General features: G+C 45.8%; 1 protein-coding gene and 1 long non-coding RNA gene across 5 annotated transcripts in view; one reads left to right on the top strand and one right to left on the bottom strand.

Moving 5' to 3' along the window:
- PDZRN3 (PDZ domain containing ring finger 3) overlaps window positions 1-8,787 on the bottom strand; it is a 230,818-nt gene extending 222,031 nt beyond the window's left edge. Inside the window, exon 1 of the mRNA XM_084765724.1 lies at window positions 7,912-8,787. Coding sequence (XP_084621850.1) covers window positions 7,912-8,634 — 723 coding nt within the window. The 5' untranslated portion in view covers window positions 8,635-8,787. The remainder of the gene's footprint in view (window positions 1-7,911) is intronic.
- LOC311588242 lies at window positions 7,388-14,444 on the top strand. Of its 4 annotated transcripts, none has more exons than XR_014776119.1 (3): window positions 7,388-7,456; window positions 9,748-10,646; window positions 13,704-14,444. It is a non-coding gene; the product is annotated as an uncharacterized lncRNA (long non-coding RNA). The 4 variants fall into 4 exon arrangements; XR_014776120.1 differs by lacking the exon at window positions 7,388-7,456 and adding an exon at window positions 8,985-9,150; XR_014776121.1 differs by lacking the exons at window positions 7,388-7,456; window positions 13,704-14,444 and adding exons at window positions 8,985-9,150; window positions 11,809-12,153.
- The last annotated feature ends 5,652 nt before the right edge of the window (window positions 14,445-20,096 follow it).

Below are 20,096 nucleotides of genomic sequence, written 5' to 3'. Positions count from 1 at the left end.
GGCAATGTGAAATGTGTTTCGAAATTAGTGCATTCCTAAGAGGCCCCACAGAGCCTCTTGCCTCTGCTATAAAGGCATAGAAAAACAAAACAAAACAACAACAACAACAAATGTTGTCTGTGAACCAAGGCTCCTTCAGGCCTTCACCTAGGGCTGAAAGTACCACATTCATGCTCTTGGGTTTCTCAGACTCCAGAGCACGAGAAACCAATTTCTATTGTTTATAAACTACCAAACTTATGACATTTTTCTTACAGCAATTCAAATGGACTAAGACAGGGTGGTTAAGAGTTTGTGAAATTTTGGTTTTAGTGGGCTCTCATTATATAGCACAGGACAGGTCTTGAGTGTGATCCTCCTGCCGTAGCCTCCTGAGTACTACGGTTAAGAGTTGGTTTTTTTTTTTTTTTTTTTTTAGTTTTGTTTTGTTTTTATTAAGATACCCAAAGACCCACCCCAAAGTATTTTATTTGCAAAATTACAGAGAGCAAAGTATACTTCACTTAGCAGCTGTAAAACCATTATGTTCTTGTTTATAGGAACTGGGAGTTCTTCTCAGAGTCCCTTAAAATCCGAGAAAAGACACTGTGTGTGATCCTTTAGAGCACAGTGTCAAAGACCTGATAGCCACCTCTTAGTATCTCTACTCCAGGGACCACGCATCCAACCCTGACCTTCAACCTGATGGGACTCTGTCCCTCTCTTCATGTTTCTGCAGTGTAGCCATGAGCACCTGACAATAGCTGCTAGCAAATGGCGTGCACTGTCTATCAAGGACTCATCTTGGCTCATCCCATGGCTGTGGTTGCTGCAGGCCATGCTCATATCAAGAAGACACGCTGCCTTTGCTCTGTTACACACCAGTAGCTACACATATGGCACGGGTGAGAAAGATGGCCACCCAAGACCATCTGTTAGTTATTTTCTTTACAAGAGTAATCATTGTGTTATACCAATCCCTTTCTTATTGGAACTAGCTTATTTGGGCACCATTACGAGGGGCAGGGGGAGAATGGTGACCTGGAAGATTCAAAGCTTCGGTAAGCAAAATATAAGAGTTTGGATTGTTTTCAATTCATAAGTAAGTGTCTCACTGCTCCCTTGAGCTAAAGATGCTCACTTTTGCCTTTGTACCAAACAAAGTCTACCACAGTACCTAGCCCTTGGCATAAACGGATGTGAGGAACTAAACAAAAGAATGTATTTGGAAGGATTTTTTTTTAATCTATTTCCCACCATGAACTCCTCTTGAGATAACTTGGATAAAAATGACAGAAGTGAAGTCCTGCTATGGCATCCTGGACACTATCACCATATTTTTCTTTATCTATTTTTGCCTAAGTGTCTTCGATGGCCAAGCTGTGCTTTGCTTTGTACTGCCCGTGCATTGCACAGGACCTGCGAACATGGCAATGACTGCGAGGCGAGAAATCCATGCGTTGGAAGCCAAGAGAAAAACCAGTGGGAGCCAGGGGAGCAGAGTGGGCGAGGCACTCACTTGCCTGGGCTCTGACCCTGTCTACAACAAGGAGCGCCCAGGTCACCGCACTATAAACCTACACGGTGCTGGACACAGATGCCAACAGTCTTTCCGGAGCCTGCAGGGGACTTCAGGAAGAGCAGGTCTCAAGGTGAGAAACTATGCTTTTTTTAAAAATTTTTAATTAAAAATATAACTGCCTGTTTTCAAAATGAGAAACTATGCTTATTTATTAATTTTTAATTAAATTATAATTGCATCTTTTTCTTCTTTTCTCCTTTTAATCCCTCTCATGTCCCCTCTTCCCTCTCAAATCCATGGCCTCTTTTCCCATGACTATTACTGGTATATAGATGTATGCGTGCACAGATACATAAATACAACCTGCTGAATCTGTCTAGAATTGTTTAAATGTGTATGATTTCAGGGGTGACTGATTGGTATTGGTAGAGTATTCTTAGTTTGATAAAAGTGCATGAGGTTGAGGTCAGGAAACACTAGGTGCAGAGCCAGCTTTGCCATTGACATCTCACTTCTAGCTTTAAACAAACAGATTGAGAATATTTCTATTTAGGAGGAGTATTTTTTGTTTTTGTTTATTTGTTGGTTTTCATTTTGTTTTGTATGTGCATTTGTATTTTCTGTTTTTGCGTGTTTCTGTGTTTCTGCATGTATATGCAAGTATGTGTTCATGTATGTGGGGGCCAGAAGTCAATGTCCGCTGTTTTCCTTAACTGTCTTCCATATATATATATGCCTACATATATATGTGTATGTGTATCTATATCTAGAGAGAGAGTTCCAAGCTATCTCCCCAGTCTCTGGCTTAAAACATTTTACAATCTATCCATTAAAGAGAGAGAGAGAGAGAGAGAGAGAGAGAGAGAGAGAGAGAGAGAGAGAGAGAGAGAGGAGGCCAGCAGAAGAGTTCTACGTAATAAAGGTGATGCCTCAAGATGCTACATAGGCACCCTCAGGTGTCAGCTAAAAGTGAAACCATTGGATGCTTCTCTTGCCTTTTAAGCATTCTGGGTTCCAATACAGTGAGAACAACCTGACACACGGAGTCTCACTTATCAGGTACTTACCCAGAGAGGCATGCATCACCTCTGAACACTAAAGGAGCCACTCATACATAAATCTCAGGAGAATTTCCAACCCCAACTGTCCAGTTATACACACTGACTCCAGTGTAACTAATTTATCTGTAAACCAAATCCTCACCTTCTTTATAAATCACTGAAACAGAATACAACTGTCAGCCCACATTTCTTTCAGCTGAAAGAGGCTGTTTTGTTAAACACACCAAGGAACGGCTATTTGCTAACACTTGTCAGAAACCAAGAACACCCAATGGCAAACATGGTATAGATTCATTTCAAAGCCTTCACACATCTGGAATGCTTTTTGATCCAATTATTTGCTAAATTAACTTATCTCCACTTCTAAATGGCCAGAAACCAGTTTTAGGGATTTGAGGATTTATACAACTTGATCTGGGTGGATCTCATAGAAGAAAAACAATGCCTCACAAAAACCTGGAAACAATTTGAGGGGTGGATGGCATAGGAAAGTGTATTGTTTGTAACACACGTCCACTCTTTATGAGCAACCTGAATTTTTTTTTTTTTTATGGCTGGTAGAAGTGGCCACCAAGGGCTTACAAGGCACACGGGGAGGACTAGAACAGGAAGGAGACAGTCCTCAACCAGACAGACCCCTCTAATTATAGACTCATAACTAGCATGAGTTCCACGAACAAGGGAGAGAGCCCTAGGACACCAGATACCATCTCTAAGATCAGAGAAGCCTAGCTTCTGGATGTAGTGATGCTGGGCCATGATGGGAAGATTAGGAAGTAAGTCATTTACTAAGGAACAAACCTAAGTGTGGGTAGAAAGTCCCAGGGCAAGAGGAGAGAGGGAGAAAATGAGCAGGTTCCCTAGTGAACCACGATTGGAAACACCAGTACAGGTAAAGCCAGGTGCAAAGGCTCAGGGCTGGTTAGTTAGGAGCTTGGGGGCTTGCCCACAAAGCTCCCGGAAACCAACAAGAGAAAGGCAGGCGAAGGCCAACAGGTGGGTGTAGCAGGATGCAGTTTGCTGAACTGTTTGTCTCCTCCCACCTGAGGCGAAGAAAGGATGGAGAGTGAGATGGGATTTACATCCGTTAAGACATTGTCGTTAGTGCTAGGTAAAGAACGATGTGAAGCAAAAAGAAATATAGAGGAACTGCTGGTCCAGGCATGAGATGATGCTGGGTGGAAAGAAAGGCTGTGGAGCAGCCGCTGTGGGTAGATCTGATCGACACAGCTCAGGGACTGCTGTTCTCCTAGGTGCGTTGGCGTAAGGGGACAGTGTTGCCCATGCCAGCTCACTAATAACACAAGCACAGCAGGAGTCAGCCGGGCTGAGGTTGAGAACCTCTAAAGGAGACAGAAGATCATCTGAGTGGCCTAGGGAAGAGTAAGTAGGTAGGTGCAAGGCAGGTTTAAGAGGTAAGACCCACAGGATTCAATGACTGCCTGGACGCGGGGTCAAAGGGCAGAAGGCACAGGGAGGAGCCTTAAGCTTCTCAGCGAGCCTGAAGTTTTATCACGAGCTTCTCCTTTGCCAGAGCAGAACTCAACGTGCTCTAGGATGCTCTTGCTCCCACTAGCAGGTAGGTAGGTCAGAGTGGGAAACGGAGGGTGGGAGAAAGTATGGCACCCATGCCAGGCCCACTACAAAGAGATGTGGCCTCAGGCAAGTCAGAGGTATCTTCCTAGACCACTGCTCTTGATGTCTGCTTTAAAATACTGTCCTGGTCTGAAAATGTTTAGACAATGATCTGCAGGGTAGGAATTAATGCAATGGTTGAGCCACTTGCCTGCCATTTATAAGGCTCCGGACTCCATCACCACCAATACTGCACAGAAGGGAAATAATTCATAAAATAGGGCTGGGGATGTAGTTCAGTGGTAGCACACTTGCTGTACACGTGCAAGACTCTGGGTCCTTGACACTGTCCAGTGGGTGAGACTGTGGAATATGGGGTCCTAGCACACTGGGGTCTGAAAAGGCACTAGTAAGACTTTAACTAGAGCAAATCACTTGAAACAGTACGGCCAAATCCAGAATGCTCAGGTATTGTCAAAAAAAAAATGAATCTTAAAAAAATATGAAGAACATCAGATCATTTAGGAAGCAAACTGTATTATACGCTTCAGTTTACAATGGAGAAACAAACAGTGGGATTTAGAAAAATATGAAATAAAAAATTTGTATCTGAGAGTTTCCAGGCAACCTAAATCCTTTCGCCTCTGGAACAGGATAAACAGAACCTGGGAGGGACAGAATGTTGGCCCAATGAAATACACAAGTCCTTAAACAGCTCCCAGGGGGAGGGGTTACAGCTGACACAGGAAGAAGAGTTGACCCTCTGAGCAAAGGCCACAGAGGGGGTTAACTTGGGGACAAGAGGAGCAAGCTTCCTTAAGCCCTGAGCTGGAGCTGGCTAAGGGTTAACACCAGAGAAATCATCTAGAGCAGCTTTTGGACCAGGGCATCTTTGGCTGTCCCCAAGCTTGGCACAAAGGTCCATGTAAGTCCTGAGCAGGGCTCCAACTTCAGGATGGAGTTTTCCTCTCTCAAAATCAACATCTTGCTCCTAAGCTTAACACCCCTGATTCTCTGCCCTATTCACCCAAGAGAGCTCCAAAACACATCTGCAATTTTGAATCAAGTATGATATTTTTGGTTCTAAGAGAGAGAGAGTTTACCCGAACATCGAGAAAGAAAATAAAAAGGGAAGAAAAAATAATAAACGATCTCAACAGTGAATGTTGTATGAACTCAGAAGGAGTGAATGGCTTATTTATAAATAAGCATCACTCGTAAAAGGACACAGGAAGCCCAGATGACAGCATAAACAAGAGACACTTGGGAAAGCCTTTGCTGGAGCCTGGCGCCTGATTGAAAAGCAAGCTCAGCCCTCTGTTTGGGTGACTTGCAAGCTCACACCAGTCTTTTGTGCGCCTGAGCCGTCTTCTTTGAGCCTCAGAGCTGTAAATATTTGCCCTTCGCCCAGAGCTGGCCAGCTGTGGAGACTGCAGCTGACAGACAGGCCAGGGGCCAGGAAGGGGGTAAAGGGTGGAGACTTGCAGGCCCAGTATGCAGGCATGGAGGAAAGAGCAGGGGAGGGGAAGTGGGAGAACAGAGCAGACACAAGTCCTCGGGTAGGGGGGAGAAGGGGGAAGCCAGGGGGCCTTGGGCAAATATGCTCCCCTCTCTGCCAGGCCTTCTGGAGCAGGCAGCCAGAGTGACAGCAGCAGGGGCCACATCCCTTACCAGGAAGCAGAAGCACCCAGCTGTTGAAAATGTGGCATGCTTGCTTGCTTGCCCACAGGCAAACCAGCGGCTCTCAAGTCTTGGGAATGCAGTCAGTCCCCTAGAGGCCACTTGACCGTATCTGGAGACATGCTGGGTTGTTGGAGTTTGCAGGGAAAGTCTACAGGCATCACGTGGGTTGAGGGCATGAGTACTGCTCAGTGCTCTACAGGATAACTGACCACAGAGACTCCCATGACACTCAACCCCAGCAACAAAGGCTTACCAAGCCCCTAAATTGCAGCACATGCCTAGATTGTGCCAAAGTCTAGTAAAACCTATGTGCTCTTGGGGCCAGAGCCTGAATCCATGCCTTTCTCCTAAGTCTATTACTGATATTTGGACAGGTTATATAATCTTCCCCTGGTTGGTTTTTCCTCGTCTGTAAGGGTTAGATGAAGTGTAAAGTACCTCCTACTGTTGGTGGCCCTTAATAAATACAAGCTAACAGGTCATACTTGGTTAGACTGAGACAGCACAATTGTTAAGGACAGGGACTACAGCAGTGTTTCTCAATTTCCTGATGCCATGACCCTCTAAAGACAGTTCCTTATGTTGTAGTGTCCCACTCATAAAGTTATTTTGTTGCCACTTCATAATTTTAATTTTGCTACTGTTACAAATTGTAAGGTGGATATTTGGTATGTGACCACCATAAAGGGGTTGTGACCCACAGATTGAAAACCACTGGATTAGAGAGACATATATGGTCAAAAGTCCTGACGTGAACATAAGTTTGTCCTTCCAGAAGCCCTAGTTTCTCCGTGTACAAAATGGCAAGCATTTTACCTATGTTTTTTTTCTAGAAAGAAGGTAAGAGTGAGAGAAAGAAAGAAAAAGGAGGGGTGGGGCAGAGAGAGGAGAGAAGGGGGAGGAGAGAGAAGGAAGGAGGGGAGAGGGAGAGAGGCAGAGAGAGGAAAAGGGAGGGAGGAGGGAAGAGGGAGGAGAGAGGGGAGAGGAGAGGAATGGAGGGGAGGGAAGGAAAGGGGAGGAGAGGAGGAGAGGGCAGGAGAGGAGAGCAGGGCAAACCCTCAGGCCGTCATAATTACCCTGATCAGCAGGGCAGGGGAATGCCACAGGAGAGCTTTGAGGTAACTGCAGGTACTCTCAAACAGGCCTGCATTCTCTCCTTGATGGAAAGGACATCATTTTACATTAGAGGTAAACTGAGGCAGCTGTGGAGGCTAAGCCACAAGGTCACCCAGCTGATTACCAAAAGGTGGAAATCTGAAGTCAGTTCTAATTTCAGGAGACTGACACTGTATTACTTTCCAGTTATTGGGGGAAGGGGGGGGTCGTTGGGTTATTTCTGGATTGCCAGGGTGCTTGGTTGTGTCTTCCTGCTTTAAGTCTTTGGGAACCATGGTTTCCAACTTTAGAGGGGTTAAGCTGCTTGTTCAAGGTCAGCCAGTGAGTTGGCAGGAAAGCATACGTTTAAATCCAGCCTTCACACTGGGGCCTCTCTACTGGCATCCCTCTCAAGCAGCTCCGCAATGGCTCCGCTGTCCCTCCCAGTCCCTCTCCCCGCCCCTCCCCCGCCCCCAGTTACCTCCACCAAGACCATGGTAGCTCTTTAAGACAGGATGAGCCGCTTCCCCAGGATCACCAGGTTGGCAAAGCCTCTCAACACAACTGTGGTTCTGGAGCCACGTTTTCTATTTCTACCCTACACTTGGTTGTGGGTTCCTTTTAGTGTTTTGCAGACACTCTCGGGACCCCGAAACTGAAGTAGCTTCACCTAGCTCTACATAGCCTGCCTGCAGGGACCATACTTTCTCAGTTCGGATAAGTTTAGTAACCCTCAAGGAGTGATGTAGCTGGCAAGCACTGCCAACAAGGTGGGGTCAGTGATGCACCCAGGAAGACCCTGGCATCCCTATACTCAACGGACCTGGGTGGGGGTCTGGGTCAACTAAGGCGCCTCCTAATTAGGAGGGAGGAGGGAGGAGGGAGGGAGAGAGAGAGAGAGAGAGAGAGAGAGAGAGAGAGAGAGAGAGAGAGAGAGAGAGAGAGAGAGAGAGAGAGAGAGAGAGAGAGAGAGAGAGAGAGAGAGCGAGCGCCTACCTTGCCGCCGGGCGGCGCGGCCACGCAGCGGCTGAGCGAGTCGAGGCGCGCGCTGTACTCGGTGAACTTCTTCTGGTAGCGCAGCGCGGTCATCTGCAGTTCGAGCTGCGCTGCAGCCAGCTGCGCCACCAGCGACTTCTCGCGCTTGCCCGCCCGCAGCGCCTCCTTCTTGAGCGCCTTGTGCAGCGCGCCCAGGCGGGCCTGCAGCGCGCTGTTGTGCGCCCGCAGAGCCCGCGCGCAGCAGTGGCCGCCCGCACGCTGCTCGCCGTGCGTCAGCGGCAGCCCGCAGCCCTCCTGGCAGCGGCCCACGGGCCGCGCGTCGCACGCGTCGCGCATGTGGGCCTCCACGTCGCGTCGCAGCAGCAGCTGGCCGCAGCCCGCGTGGCGGCAGCGCGCGGGCGCGAAGTCACAGCGCTCCAGGTGCTCGGGCAAATCCTGCAACTTGACCACCCGGCTGCAGCCCCGCGCCGCGTGCGCGCACTTGATGTCCAACTTGAGGATGAGACGCTTGAGCGGCAGGACGTGGTTGAGTTCCTTGGCTGATAGGCGACCGCGACAACGCGCGGGGCAGCTGCCCTCCTGCACTACCCAGGGCAGCACGCAGCCGGCGCAGAATACGTGGCCGCACGGGGTGGTCAGCGGGTCCTCCAGGACCTTGTGGCACAACGCGCACTTCAGATCCGGGTCCACGTCGCCGTCGAAGCGGTCCAACTCGAAACCCATGGTGGCGGCCGGGGCCCGGAGTCGCCGCCGGGCGACCGGCCGCCCCCTCCCTCCCTCCCTGCGAGGCGGCCCAGACACGCCGGCTACGCCGCCCGCTCTCTAGCTAGCTCTCCCAGGACTGAGCCTAATTGCTCCAGACTTCCTCGGAAAATGCCCGAGGAACAGGACTCCTCCGGCCGTATTGGCTCGAGCGCAAGCGCACTCACATCCTGCCTCCCTAGCCTCGCGACCCTCTTTCTGCCAAAGGGAGGGGGCAGGCAGGCAAAAGAGGCCGAAGTGATCACGAAGCAACAAGACCTGCCAGAGACCGCAGATGGACGCCGTCCCCTTTAGGGGTCTCCTCTCCGCTTTCTTGGAGACTTCGCTAAAAGACCAAACACGTCAGCAGAGTGCATCTCATTCGGTTTGGAGTTGCGTTTGTGGCTTTAGCCCGTAGAAGTTTCCTGCAACATCAGGACTTTTCATCCCTCCCACCTCTTCCTTTTCCTTGTGTCTGCTTTTAAGACCGAAAAATATGTAAGGCCCCGCTATTTCTGTATTTACGGTCTTTATTTATTTATTTCGCTCCGGGGAAAGTTACAGCCCACAGCACGTTCCTGCTGAAACTTTGGTCGCAAGGAGAAGACCTGTGAACTGCAGTGTTTAGGAGTCAGAGGTTTCTAGGACCACAAGGCGAATTTGCAGGAATTAAACCTCCCCTCCAGCTGTCTGAGTGGGGCAGGCTAGAGTAGTTGGCCGGTTCCACTTCTTACACCTCTGAAAAGAGTGCAGTACAGTATGGCATGCACTTTGCTGGGAGCTTCTAAATAGGTTTCTTTAAAAACTAGAGCTATAGTGTTGTGAGACCGCACTTTAGCTCCACTTGAAAACTACACACACACACACACACACACACACACACACACACACACACACACACACACACATATACCCTTGCGCACGGAGCTGTTGGAACTTAGAACTTCGGTCTCTGTAGCAATGCTCACCCAACTACATCCCTTCAGCTTTTTGCGGGGTGCGGGGTGTATCTCCATCTTCCTGCTAGAGAAGGTCAAAGAATCACTGCAGAGGATGCTGCAGACAAAATCTTTTGGGAATTTTGTGTCGTTTCAGATTGTGAGCCTGACTGTCCATGTTGAAAGAACCTACCAGCCATGCAGAAGCTGCATCGGAGCTCTGGATGTTTCTCTCCTACGCCAGGACAGCTTTTTCAAGCAGATTAGCAAGCCTGGCGATGCAGTCAGCAGCAACACACTTGTGGGCGTCGAAACATCACTCTTGTGATTCCAGTCTAAGTGGAAAGTTCACAACATTACCCATGCACTTGATAGTAGTAGTTGTTGTTGTTTTGTCTTTTTTTTTTTTTTTTAACCTCCCAAGGCTGTAGACATTCCTAAGAAACATGCCTTCAGTCCTGGTGAGAGTGAAGTCAAGCTCTGGAATTCTCATTCGGAATCTGCTGCCAGGTTCTCGAGAAAGAATCTGGAAACAGAGAGCTAAGTGTGTGTGTGTGTGTGTGTGTGTGTGTGTGTGTGTGTGTGTGTGTGCGCGTGCGTATGTGTGTGTGTGTGTGTGTGTGCGCGCGCGCGCGCGCGTGCGTGCGTTTGGTGTGGACCCAAGAAAACGGGATTACAGCATTCATTTTGTCTAATTACTTTTACTTCTGTCCTTTACAGGGCCGCTGAAGACCCATGACCTTCACTACTGAACTGCTTCATTAGAGAGAAAGAATTGCCTTGATGTCTACAAGGATTAGTGTGCTGGACTGACCTCTGCAGAGCTGTGGCTAGCCAGATTGTGCAGTACATGGCTGAGGCCCCCCAATGGTGTCCTTTAATCCTTACTGGTCGCCTTTGTTGTCTAGTTGGGATACTTTTGTGTCATTGTTTTAACCAATTAATGGATTTCTTTTATAGGATTCCAAGTGGTGTGAAATATACATGACCTTTGTTCAGAGACGCCTCAGCAGGGAAAATCTTCCACTGGGGCATTTATTAACATCTCACATAAGGGTAAGAAGCAGCTTCTTTCAACCAAGGTGTGTGGGCTTGTCAGTTTCATAGACAAGCTAGTGTCAACAGGGTGATAATCTTCAAACCAAACTGGTTTTGAGGAACAGGGAAAACTCCACAACACACCATAAATGGGAAATTAGCACTTAGCTGAGATGTACACTTCAGTTCAGAGCTGTCTCTCAGCCCACCTCTGGCCCCTAATGACAGATTGCGTGGGGAGAGGGGGCTGGAGAGAGAGAGAGAGAGAGAGAGAGAGAGAGAGAGAGAGAGAGAGAGAGAGGAGAGAGAGAGAGAGAGAGAGAGAGAGAGAGAGAGAGAGAGAGAGAGAGAGAGAGAGAGAGCTGAGACCATGGAGAAGCTGTCCCCTATTGTCATTTTGCCCCTTCAGGAAAAGAAAGGTGAAGTCTTCAGAAAGCCCTCTCCTCACTAGTTAACTTTAGTTTTAAAATTCTTGGTGGTCAGCAAAAACCAAGCCAAATAAACCTCCTGGAATGTGAGGGTGAGGGGAGGGGCATGCATATTGTTCTACCACTGGATGGAACACACAGAAGAACTCAGAGACAAAAACAATTTAGGAAAAAACAAAATAGAAATCAGGGCATATCAGTTTTGTTTTGTTTTGTTTTGTTTTTCACTGGTGACACATTCAAGCAGACCATCTTTTGTTGTGGAACTGTCTGCTGTGTTCCGGGGTGGTCAGCAGTATCTCTTGATGATGTCCCTAGATGCAGTAGCCAAGTACCACTTTCACCCACATGTGTGATACCCAGTCACTTGCCAATGTCTCTTGAGGAAAAGCTGCCCCAGAATGAGAGCCATTATACTGTTTGAGGGCAACCTTCTCTTCATTCTAAAGCCAGGCACTGCTGGCAGCCGGCACGCTCAGCTGGCTGAAGAATCACCTGGCATAGGCAACACAGTGAGAAGGGACCGCTACATGCTATCAATCATGCACCTAAACTACAGGAAGGTGAATTCTAGAGATGCCATGCCTCCTGAGAAGAGACTCTGACTTTTCTGACTCGGATTACATACTCACACATCTGTCTCAGCAGCATCTGGGAGTTGAGATATGGGCAAACCTGGACAGAGAGGTTGGTCTTCTCCATAGCTGCCATCACCTTTCTTTGTTATAGCTTTATTTTGTGCTTTCTCCCAGCCAGGCTTGACCCTTCCTAGCTTCTGAGATCAGGCATTCAGGGTTGGATGTCCACACCGTGGGTCCTGGCTGGCCTCGTTTCATCTGCCCATTCTCAAGCCAGGCAATGCAATAGTTTCCACTGGGACCATAAGGAGTGAAGGATGGTTCGCTCCCTCATTTGCCATTCTGAATATGTATTGCTCAGGTTTCTAACATCATATGAGGGACACATTACTGTTTCTAAAGTGTGTGTGTGGAGAAACAATGTAAGGGACATCAAGGATGAGATCTATGATGACAGGGATTCCCCAACTTAAAAAAAAAATGCAGCACACATTGCATGTGAAGAGTCAGACCTACAAACAAAACCCAGACTCTCAGGAGTCATTAATAAACAGGAAAATTTTAAAAATGAATTTCCTAGCCTTTAGCATCACCACCCTGTATTTCCTTTGAAACAAATAGACAGACAGACAGACAGACAGACAGATACACCTTTTGAATGTACTGCAGTTCAGGCCTATGGTCTAGGAACGTATTAATTTTAATTTTTCTCTTGGCACTTTCTCTCCTCTACTCTCATTTTACTCAGTCTGTAAAATTATGATGTTAATCATTGCTTACCTAGCACATAGTAATAATTGCTAGTTAACTAATTTTTATATGTAGAAACCCGTGAAGACATCACATGGGTGCTAGACATTATTATTGTCTGGTGATGCTGAAGAACACTGTTCCGTTTGAGGCAGATGGGTTTCCCTGTCTCTCTGCTCTCTCCATGGGAAGGGAAGCTTATAATAAGCCCACCCCATGCACCCCCTCCTCGCTGATTGGTTTGACAAGCAAAATCCTGCAGTGACATGGTGCTTGCCTAAGAGCCTGCAATGACCAGTGTTGCGGCCATTGCTTGACAGTGAGGACCTCCACAGCGGAATGCCATCTGCTCTGGGGTTGGCATCTGCAGGGGGATCTAAGCACCAAGGATACAAAGTTGCAACATCCCAGAGAGCCTCCTGTTCTTTGAGCACAGTACACAGTGGCCTTCACTTAAATGTTCTCCAAGGGCTGGGAGAAGGTTCACCTGGTAAAGTGTAAAGTGCTTGCTGTGGGTGAGGATCTGAGTTCGAGTCCCCAGTACCCAAGAGGAAGAAGGTCTGGTGCAATCCCAGCGCCAGGGACGTAGAGGCAGGTGGATCCTTAAGGCACTCTAGTCAGCAAGTCTAGATGAATTAGTGAGCTCCAGTTCAAAGAGAGACCCTGTCTTGAAAAGTAAGATGGAGATTGATAGTGGAAGACACTCAGCGTCAATCATTACATGCACCCACATGCTCACATGCCTTCATTTACACACACACACACACACACACACACACACACACACACACACACACACCACTACCATTACATTATCCAGAAAAAGAGGTTTACTTTCTGCTTTATTCCTTAGTGATTTTTAAAGATCGTTTTTGGTTTGTTTTTTTTTGTTTGTTTGTTTGTTTTGTTTTATTTTGTTTTTTTGTTTTTTTGTTTTACAAGAGAATGTCTGTTCTACTGGGATGGCTTTGGGCAAGTGATTTCTGAGGCATCAGCCAACCACGAAAACTGTGCCATCGGTGTTCTTTGAAATCTTGTCCTGAAACTGTGGTTTCAGTCCCCAGATCAAGTGGGCACTTGGCGATTAAAAAGTGTAAACAAAACATTCGCCAGATTGGTTCTCTAAAGGCACGGCATTTCCAGGATAATCGTTTGTTATATTTCAGCAAACAAAAGCCACTTTAACCATTCATTCTCTTTCCACTGTTGCACAAGTGCAGACATGAAAGGTTTCCCAAAGCTGGCTAGGAGCTTTGGGAGACAGGGACAAAAAAGTAATGGTGGAAAAACTTCACCCATGGTCATGTTTTTCTATCCAGGTAAAATGGAAAATGCATCCAAGTGTTGGCATACGCTGCATCATGTTGGCAAAAGCACACTCCGTTTTGACAGAATATAAAGAGCCTTAGAAGTGGAATCCAGAAAGATGAAAGGGCTCGGAGGACAGTGACTCAGTCTGTCATTGGTGGGAATCTTTGTAGTAACTTATAATTTATCTGTGGGTTATGTAAGCTTAAAGATGAAGATAAAGCGGGAGCAGCAGAGCTCACACTGGCTCTCTGCAGCCCTGAACTACAAAGTCTTAGAGAATTGTGTAAGGTGTGGAGGATAAAGGAAATTGTTTCTCACTTTTCTGATCTATTTTTTGTTGTTTGTTGTTGTTTTCGTTGTTATTTTCTCTCGGAGGGGGCCATAACTAGCTAGACATGGCAAAGACTCTCAGTTTGGAAAAGAAACAGGAGATGAGCGATATGGTTTCTACAGTAGCAGAATCCCGCTTATTTCCTGGGAAGAGGCAAAACAAGACACACAGCTCAGAGTTTAGTTGGAAAAGGTGCTGTTCTTCTTGAGGATAGATTCGTGGCATTGTTTTTGTTGTTGTTATTGTTTTTTTTTGTTTTGTTTGCATTTGATAAAATACTGATTTTGTGTATCTATATAAAAATCTGGAAATGAGAAAGAACATGACAATATTTATCTTTCTGTAATTGGCTTAGTTCATCCAATATCATTATCTCCAGTTGTACTCCTGATTTTCTACAAATGACATAACTATGTTCATTTAATCATATATACATGTGGAGTGTGTGTGTGTGTGTGTGTGTGTGTGTGTGTGTGTATGTGTGTGTGTGATGGAAATGAAACTATCTAGGAAAAGGACCATGGGAAAAGGGAGAAGTGAAAGAGGAAAAGATGGGGGATATAAAGAGAATATATATATGTGATTTAAAAACATATTGAGCTAAATTAATAATATACATCCATTTTATAGCTGATTACAATAATTGACTAGCACTCATCTACTCAAAAGAAAAAACTTTAAGAAAGAAACAATACATATGATTGTGCTCTCAGCAGGGATTGGCAGCAACTTCCTGTAAAGATCAAGTCAGTAAATACTTTTGATTTTGTGAGCCATGCAATGTCTATCAGGAGAACTCAATGCCAAAGAGGCAGAAGCCAATATGTAAATAAATGGATGTGGCCATGTGCCAATAAAACTTTATTTTTTAAAAGGCTGGATTTGGCCCACAGGTATTGGTTTGCCAAAAGCTGTTATAGATGAACACATTGTTGTTTTGGCAAGCAGAAAGACCAACTGAATTTTCTCTTTACATTAAGGCCATTGTCATAAAAAAAAGAGCTATAAAGATCTTATTTGAAACAAAAATAGATATTGGCCTAGAGTAACGTACATATGGAGAAGTCTAATGACCTTAGCTCAAGAACCTAAGTAAAGGTGTAAAGAACTGACCTTATAAAGTTAACCGCCATTTGTGCACATCTCCCCAAATTGTGCACTCACATACTCAATTAACAATTCAAGGCATTATTATAGAAAAAAGTAACTTCGCAGTAGAGTCATAGAGCACTATGTATTTGTCATGAAAGCCTGCATCAAACGCTTATTCTTTCAAATCCCACTGACATAGTCTTGAAGGTCATTTCATTCACATTTCCTCAGTGGCACCTGGAGACATTCTTTACTCTTTATCGTTATTCATACTTGCTTCACGGAGCGAATGGAGCTTGACTGAATGTTGTAACATTTAAATGAGGAAACATACACGAAGTGTTTGGCACACCACTAGAATTTTTCTGAGATAGATAATGTTGGGAACAAATGAATGGCTCTAAAGAATATGTGAGAGAGACCCAGGATTGCTTATGCTTCTGAAAGACTTGCCCACAAAAGCTCTAGAGCCGCAGTACTGAAGGTGATCTGAATGTATATGTAGGCAGTGGCTATGGAGATGTCCCCAAAATGGTTTGCTGACAAACTTTAGCAGAAACATATTAGGGGACAAAGGTAAGAAGTGGTTATATCTGTGCCCCCACGTGAATCATCTCCCTCCTAGAGTTATTTAGAGAACTAGCCAGTTAGTCACCATAGTGATGGTGACAATATGTAAACAACTAAAGACAGACAAAGAACATACTGTCTTTTCTCTTTAGGAAAAAAAATGGGGTCAATAGTTTTTCAGGCGATTCCTTGAAAGTGCATGACTGGATGACCTGTCTTTAAGGCCAAACGTGTCGAGCACACTGAATGCAAAAGGAACTTTGCAGGGCCGTTGTAAGCGAGACGACCAGTGAAGACACCCTCATAACTAGAAACTGGGCTTTAAACAAATGAAAGAAACACTTGTCCAGCCTTTGTTCACTGGCTCCAGGGACAGCAACTAGAGAGTCTTTGTTTGAGAAAGGTGATAGCTCATGTCTTATTCTGTGTCCCTAAGACTGAACAGGGTCCTTGCCATCTAGAAAATGCTCAATAAATACCCATGGGCAATGTTGGCTGAAGGAAGAGAAGATGCTGGCGGAGGCAACTTTCTTAGGCTTCCAGGGACACAGACTCACAGCTCTAGAGCATTCTGCAATGCCATTCAAAGCCCTTTCAGAGCACTGCGGGGCATATTGGAGACAGTCCCTGATTGCATCATATTATATACTCCGCTCGGCATAATTACACCATGGGCTTTTGTCTCCCTTGGTGCCAGCCAGTCTCAAAATACGTGCTACTTCCTCGCTTTGCTTCTGCTGAGCACTGGGGTTGCCCCTTCATTACAACTGGGGCTTGCAAATGCTGCATCTACCTACCTCCAGTCGCTTAAGTCCTGGGTTCCACACTTTGGAGAAACAGAGGACTTTTCATGAACCACACTTTGGAGAAGCGGAAGGCTTTTCATGGATGATGTTGATGTATCTCTGTGCTGGAGGCCAGAAAGAGGAAGAGGAAATAGTGTAGGCTAACCCAGAGCCACAACAGTTACAGAAGTATATTCCATTATTTTGTTTATATTTTAATTATTGATAATTAAAAGTGCTTTTCCTAAATTTCTGAAATAAGTTTAATTTGTAGCATGCCTACTCTGTCCATTCTCCATTCTAAATTTCTCCTCTATTCATTTATTTCATTTACTTCCCAGCATGTTTATTTAAGCTGTCCTTTCCTTTACCAACAATATGGCGGTATTTTCCAAGATCGTTTCCGCTCCCAGCCTGACCATTCCATTTTACTCTGCATATTGATGCAATAGAAAACTTCTTAAAATGAAACACTGGTCCTGACACTAAACACTACAAAGCAGTTCACGTCCGTAAGAGAAAAATTGAAACCACGTTACTTCAAGGGCTGGAGGTGATGTCACTCTGTGTGCTGCCAGCATCGTTTGGTGTTTCTCACTCATCTTCTATCCCCACGCTCTGTGTATTGAAGATACTGATACTTGTCCTTTAGTAGGCATCCTTCCCTGTCTGGAAGCATAAGGGGAAACCAGGTGTGAGAGCACATCTGTAATCCCAGCCCTCGGGAGGCAGAGGCATCAGGATCCTTTGAACTTTTAAGGCTACCCTGGACTATACAGCAAAGCTGCATAGCAACATCCTGTCTTAAAAATCAGATAAATAGGAAATCAAGAGCGTCTGACTTTTCCCCAGCTGTGATACCCATCTCCAAACTTCATGTCTAGTTTTTTCCCCCCAAGTTCTGACCAATAGGACACACAGAGAGAAGTGATGGATGCAAGCAACTCCCGTGTTATCTCTTAAAAGTAGACAGGCTTCCTCTGCATGTCCACTATCTCCCTTGCAGGCCAAAGCCTTTTGACCAGGCAGGATCCTAACAGCAGCCTGTAGACCCAGCTCACTCTACCGTTTATGTGAATGGGGCATTCTTTCTTTTCACCCCAGCACCATCGATGGCTGCTACATTTACGGAGTCCTCTTAAAACTTGACAAGATACTGTGGAGTCCCTATGATTAGCAAAGCCATGTCTACTCTTGTCCTTCCTAGAAAGTTCTTACAGCTCCTGTCCTGGTTGTATGTGCTATATGGGTGGGACAGGGACATACACATCAAGACAGATGGGCAGAAGTTCATATTACTACGGAGGTAGCTTCTTCAGCTAAGTGGGCCCATTTGGGGGTCATGCATAGGAAATAAGTTTGTCTTGCTTAGATAGTCTTCTTTGCTCAGATGTATATGCAGAATTTGTCAGTGTTTGTCGTATTTGGTTCTGGATCCTTATAATGCTTTAAGAGGAAGGGGTACACTGTAGGTAAATAAATAGCCACTCTTATGCCTAGTCACTTGGTGCCAATAGCATTCATCTAGGCGTCACAACTAGACTCTCTCTAGACACTGCAAAGTGCTCCCTGAGTTAAAGTCACCCCCACTTCTGTTATAGCAATTTAACCAGCCATGCAAGATGTTTGTCTCCTGATACCTGCAAGAGCCATGCCAAGGACTCACACTTGCTCCTGTGTGTGTGTGTGTGTACATGTTTGCAGGGGCCAGAGGACAATCTCAGGTGTTGTTCTTCAAGCACTGTACACCTTGTTTTTTTTCTAAGACAGGCTTTCTCACTGGCTTGGAGTCGGTGAGTATCCTAGACTGTCTATTTAGTGAGCACTAGAGATCTTCCTGTCTCTGCCTCCTCAGCATTGGGATTACAAACATGTAGACCACTAGGCCAGGGTTGTACTATAAATGTATCACCTGGGCATCAAACGCAGCTCCTTATGCTTGTACAACAAGCACTTGACTGACTGAGCCATCGCCCCAGCCCTCACTTACTCATCGTATAGATTGTTCTCGGTCCCTCCTCACTTAGCTATCATCTGCTTGTGTCACCACCAGTGTCACCCAGTGGGAAGTCTCTACTGATACTTCTGCCAGACAACTCTGCAAACTACCTCTAATGCTATGACCATAGACACACTATTTACAGACTGACGTCAAGGCGCTCAGGCAGGGTTTGGTGACTGGCTGGCTACAGTGACACTAAAAATTTGAGAAGAAAGCAGAGATTTGTAATTACAGAGAAAACAAACTCAGACCTTACTGTGGTCCAGACAATAAGAGGGACTCGTGGTACTGATCAGAGAATTAAGGGGAAGCAAAGGAGAAGAAATGGATTTTCTTCCCAGACTTCCTGTAAGCCAAGGGACCTGCCTTCTTTCCATAGAGGCCAAACATCTGCTGAAGTTAGTACGTTTCTCTGTTTCAGAGAAACATATGGATTTATACTCTGCCTTTGATTTTAAAATCATTTGCTTCTTAACCCTGTACTTTGCAGGGCTAAATGGTATGTGGGGTGATTTATTGACCCTGTAATATTCTCCTCTAAGTGAGGTTAAAAATAATTTCTATGGCCACATTTTAAATTCACATGCAGACAGATAGGTGCCCTCTATGTTCTCCAGCCTCTCCCGCCACCTGAGGCCTGAGGTCAACTGTTTAGGTGGCCCTCTGTGCTTCCTCAGCACAAACCCAGATGGGCAGGCGCGTGGGGCCCACCTCTTCCATGTTATTTACTTTCTGGACGGTCAGTCAAAATTTTCTTTGGTCTCACACCCTTTATCCATATCTTTTTTATGAACAAAGAGGTCTTCTGTGGTTTAACTTAATAGGATCGACTCTAAGTGAGTTTGTGTGTGCATCTTAAATGGCTGTAAAAGATATTTTACCGACAAACCAAGAGGCACATTTAGAAACCAGGACTGATTTTTTTTTTTAAGACTTATGTTCAGCAGTTTAAAGATACTGGAACAGCTATAAGAAGTTAAATTTCTTTACAACCTCAGCTTCTTCATAGTTTTAATGGAACTAATAATCTTTGCCCTGAGGTGACACATGGGTTGGATAACACAGCTTTTTGTACACTGTGGGCATTTGGTGTTATTCTGTTGGCTAGATCTGTGACCCATTCCCTCTCAGCTTCCTGAGAGCCTAAGAGAGGTCACAGACACCTTTGAGGTGACCAGTTTGAGCATTGGTGTTGTTGATGGGATATTAGACTTTAGAGGGCTTCCCTCCCTCCCTCCCTCCCTCCCTCCCTCCCTCCTTCTCCCTCTCCCTCTCCCCCCCCTCTCCTAATTCCCAAGTAATCAAGACATAGACCTTTTAGATTAATAAAAGCTTTAAAGTTCCATAACTAGGTAGACATCAACCCTATAAGCCATCTTGCTATTTCCCAGCAAGTTATTTGCCACAATTGTTTCTGCCTGGGCTGCTTCTGTTCCATCAGACCAGCCCTCATGGCCACATGCTCATGGTCCATGCTGCCCCATGTGGACTTCCTCCTCTCTCTCCTGGATTCTCCTCCTGCTTTCTGCCTCATGGTCCCCATCTAACCCCAAGCCTGGGGGAACCTAAGCTCTGCCTACTTCTCTTCTGCCCAGCTATAGGCTGTTAGCGACTTTGTTAA

The sequence above is a fragment of the Acomys minous genome (genome assembly GCF_964271855.1).
Source record: "Acomys minous genome assembly, chromosome: 17".
Taxonomy (NCBI): domain Eukaryota; kingdom Metazoa; phylum Chordata; class Mammalia; order Rodentia; family Muridae; genus Acomys; species Acomys minous.
Note: the sequence above shows the minus strand (reverse complement) of the source record. Positions and strands in the feature narration are given on the sequence as shown.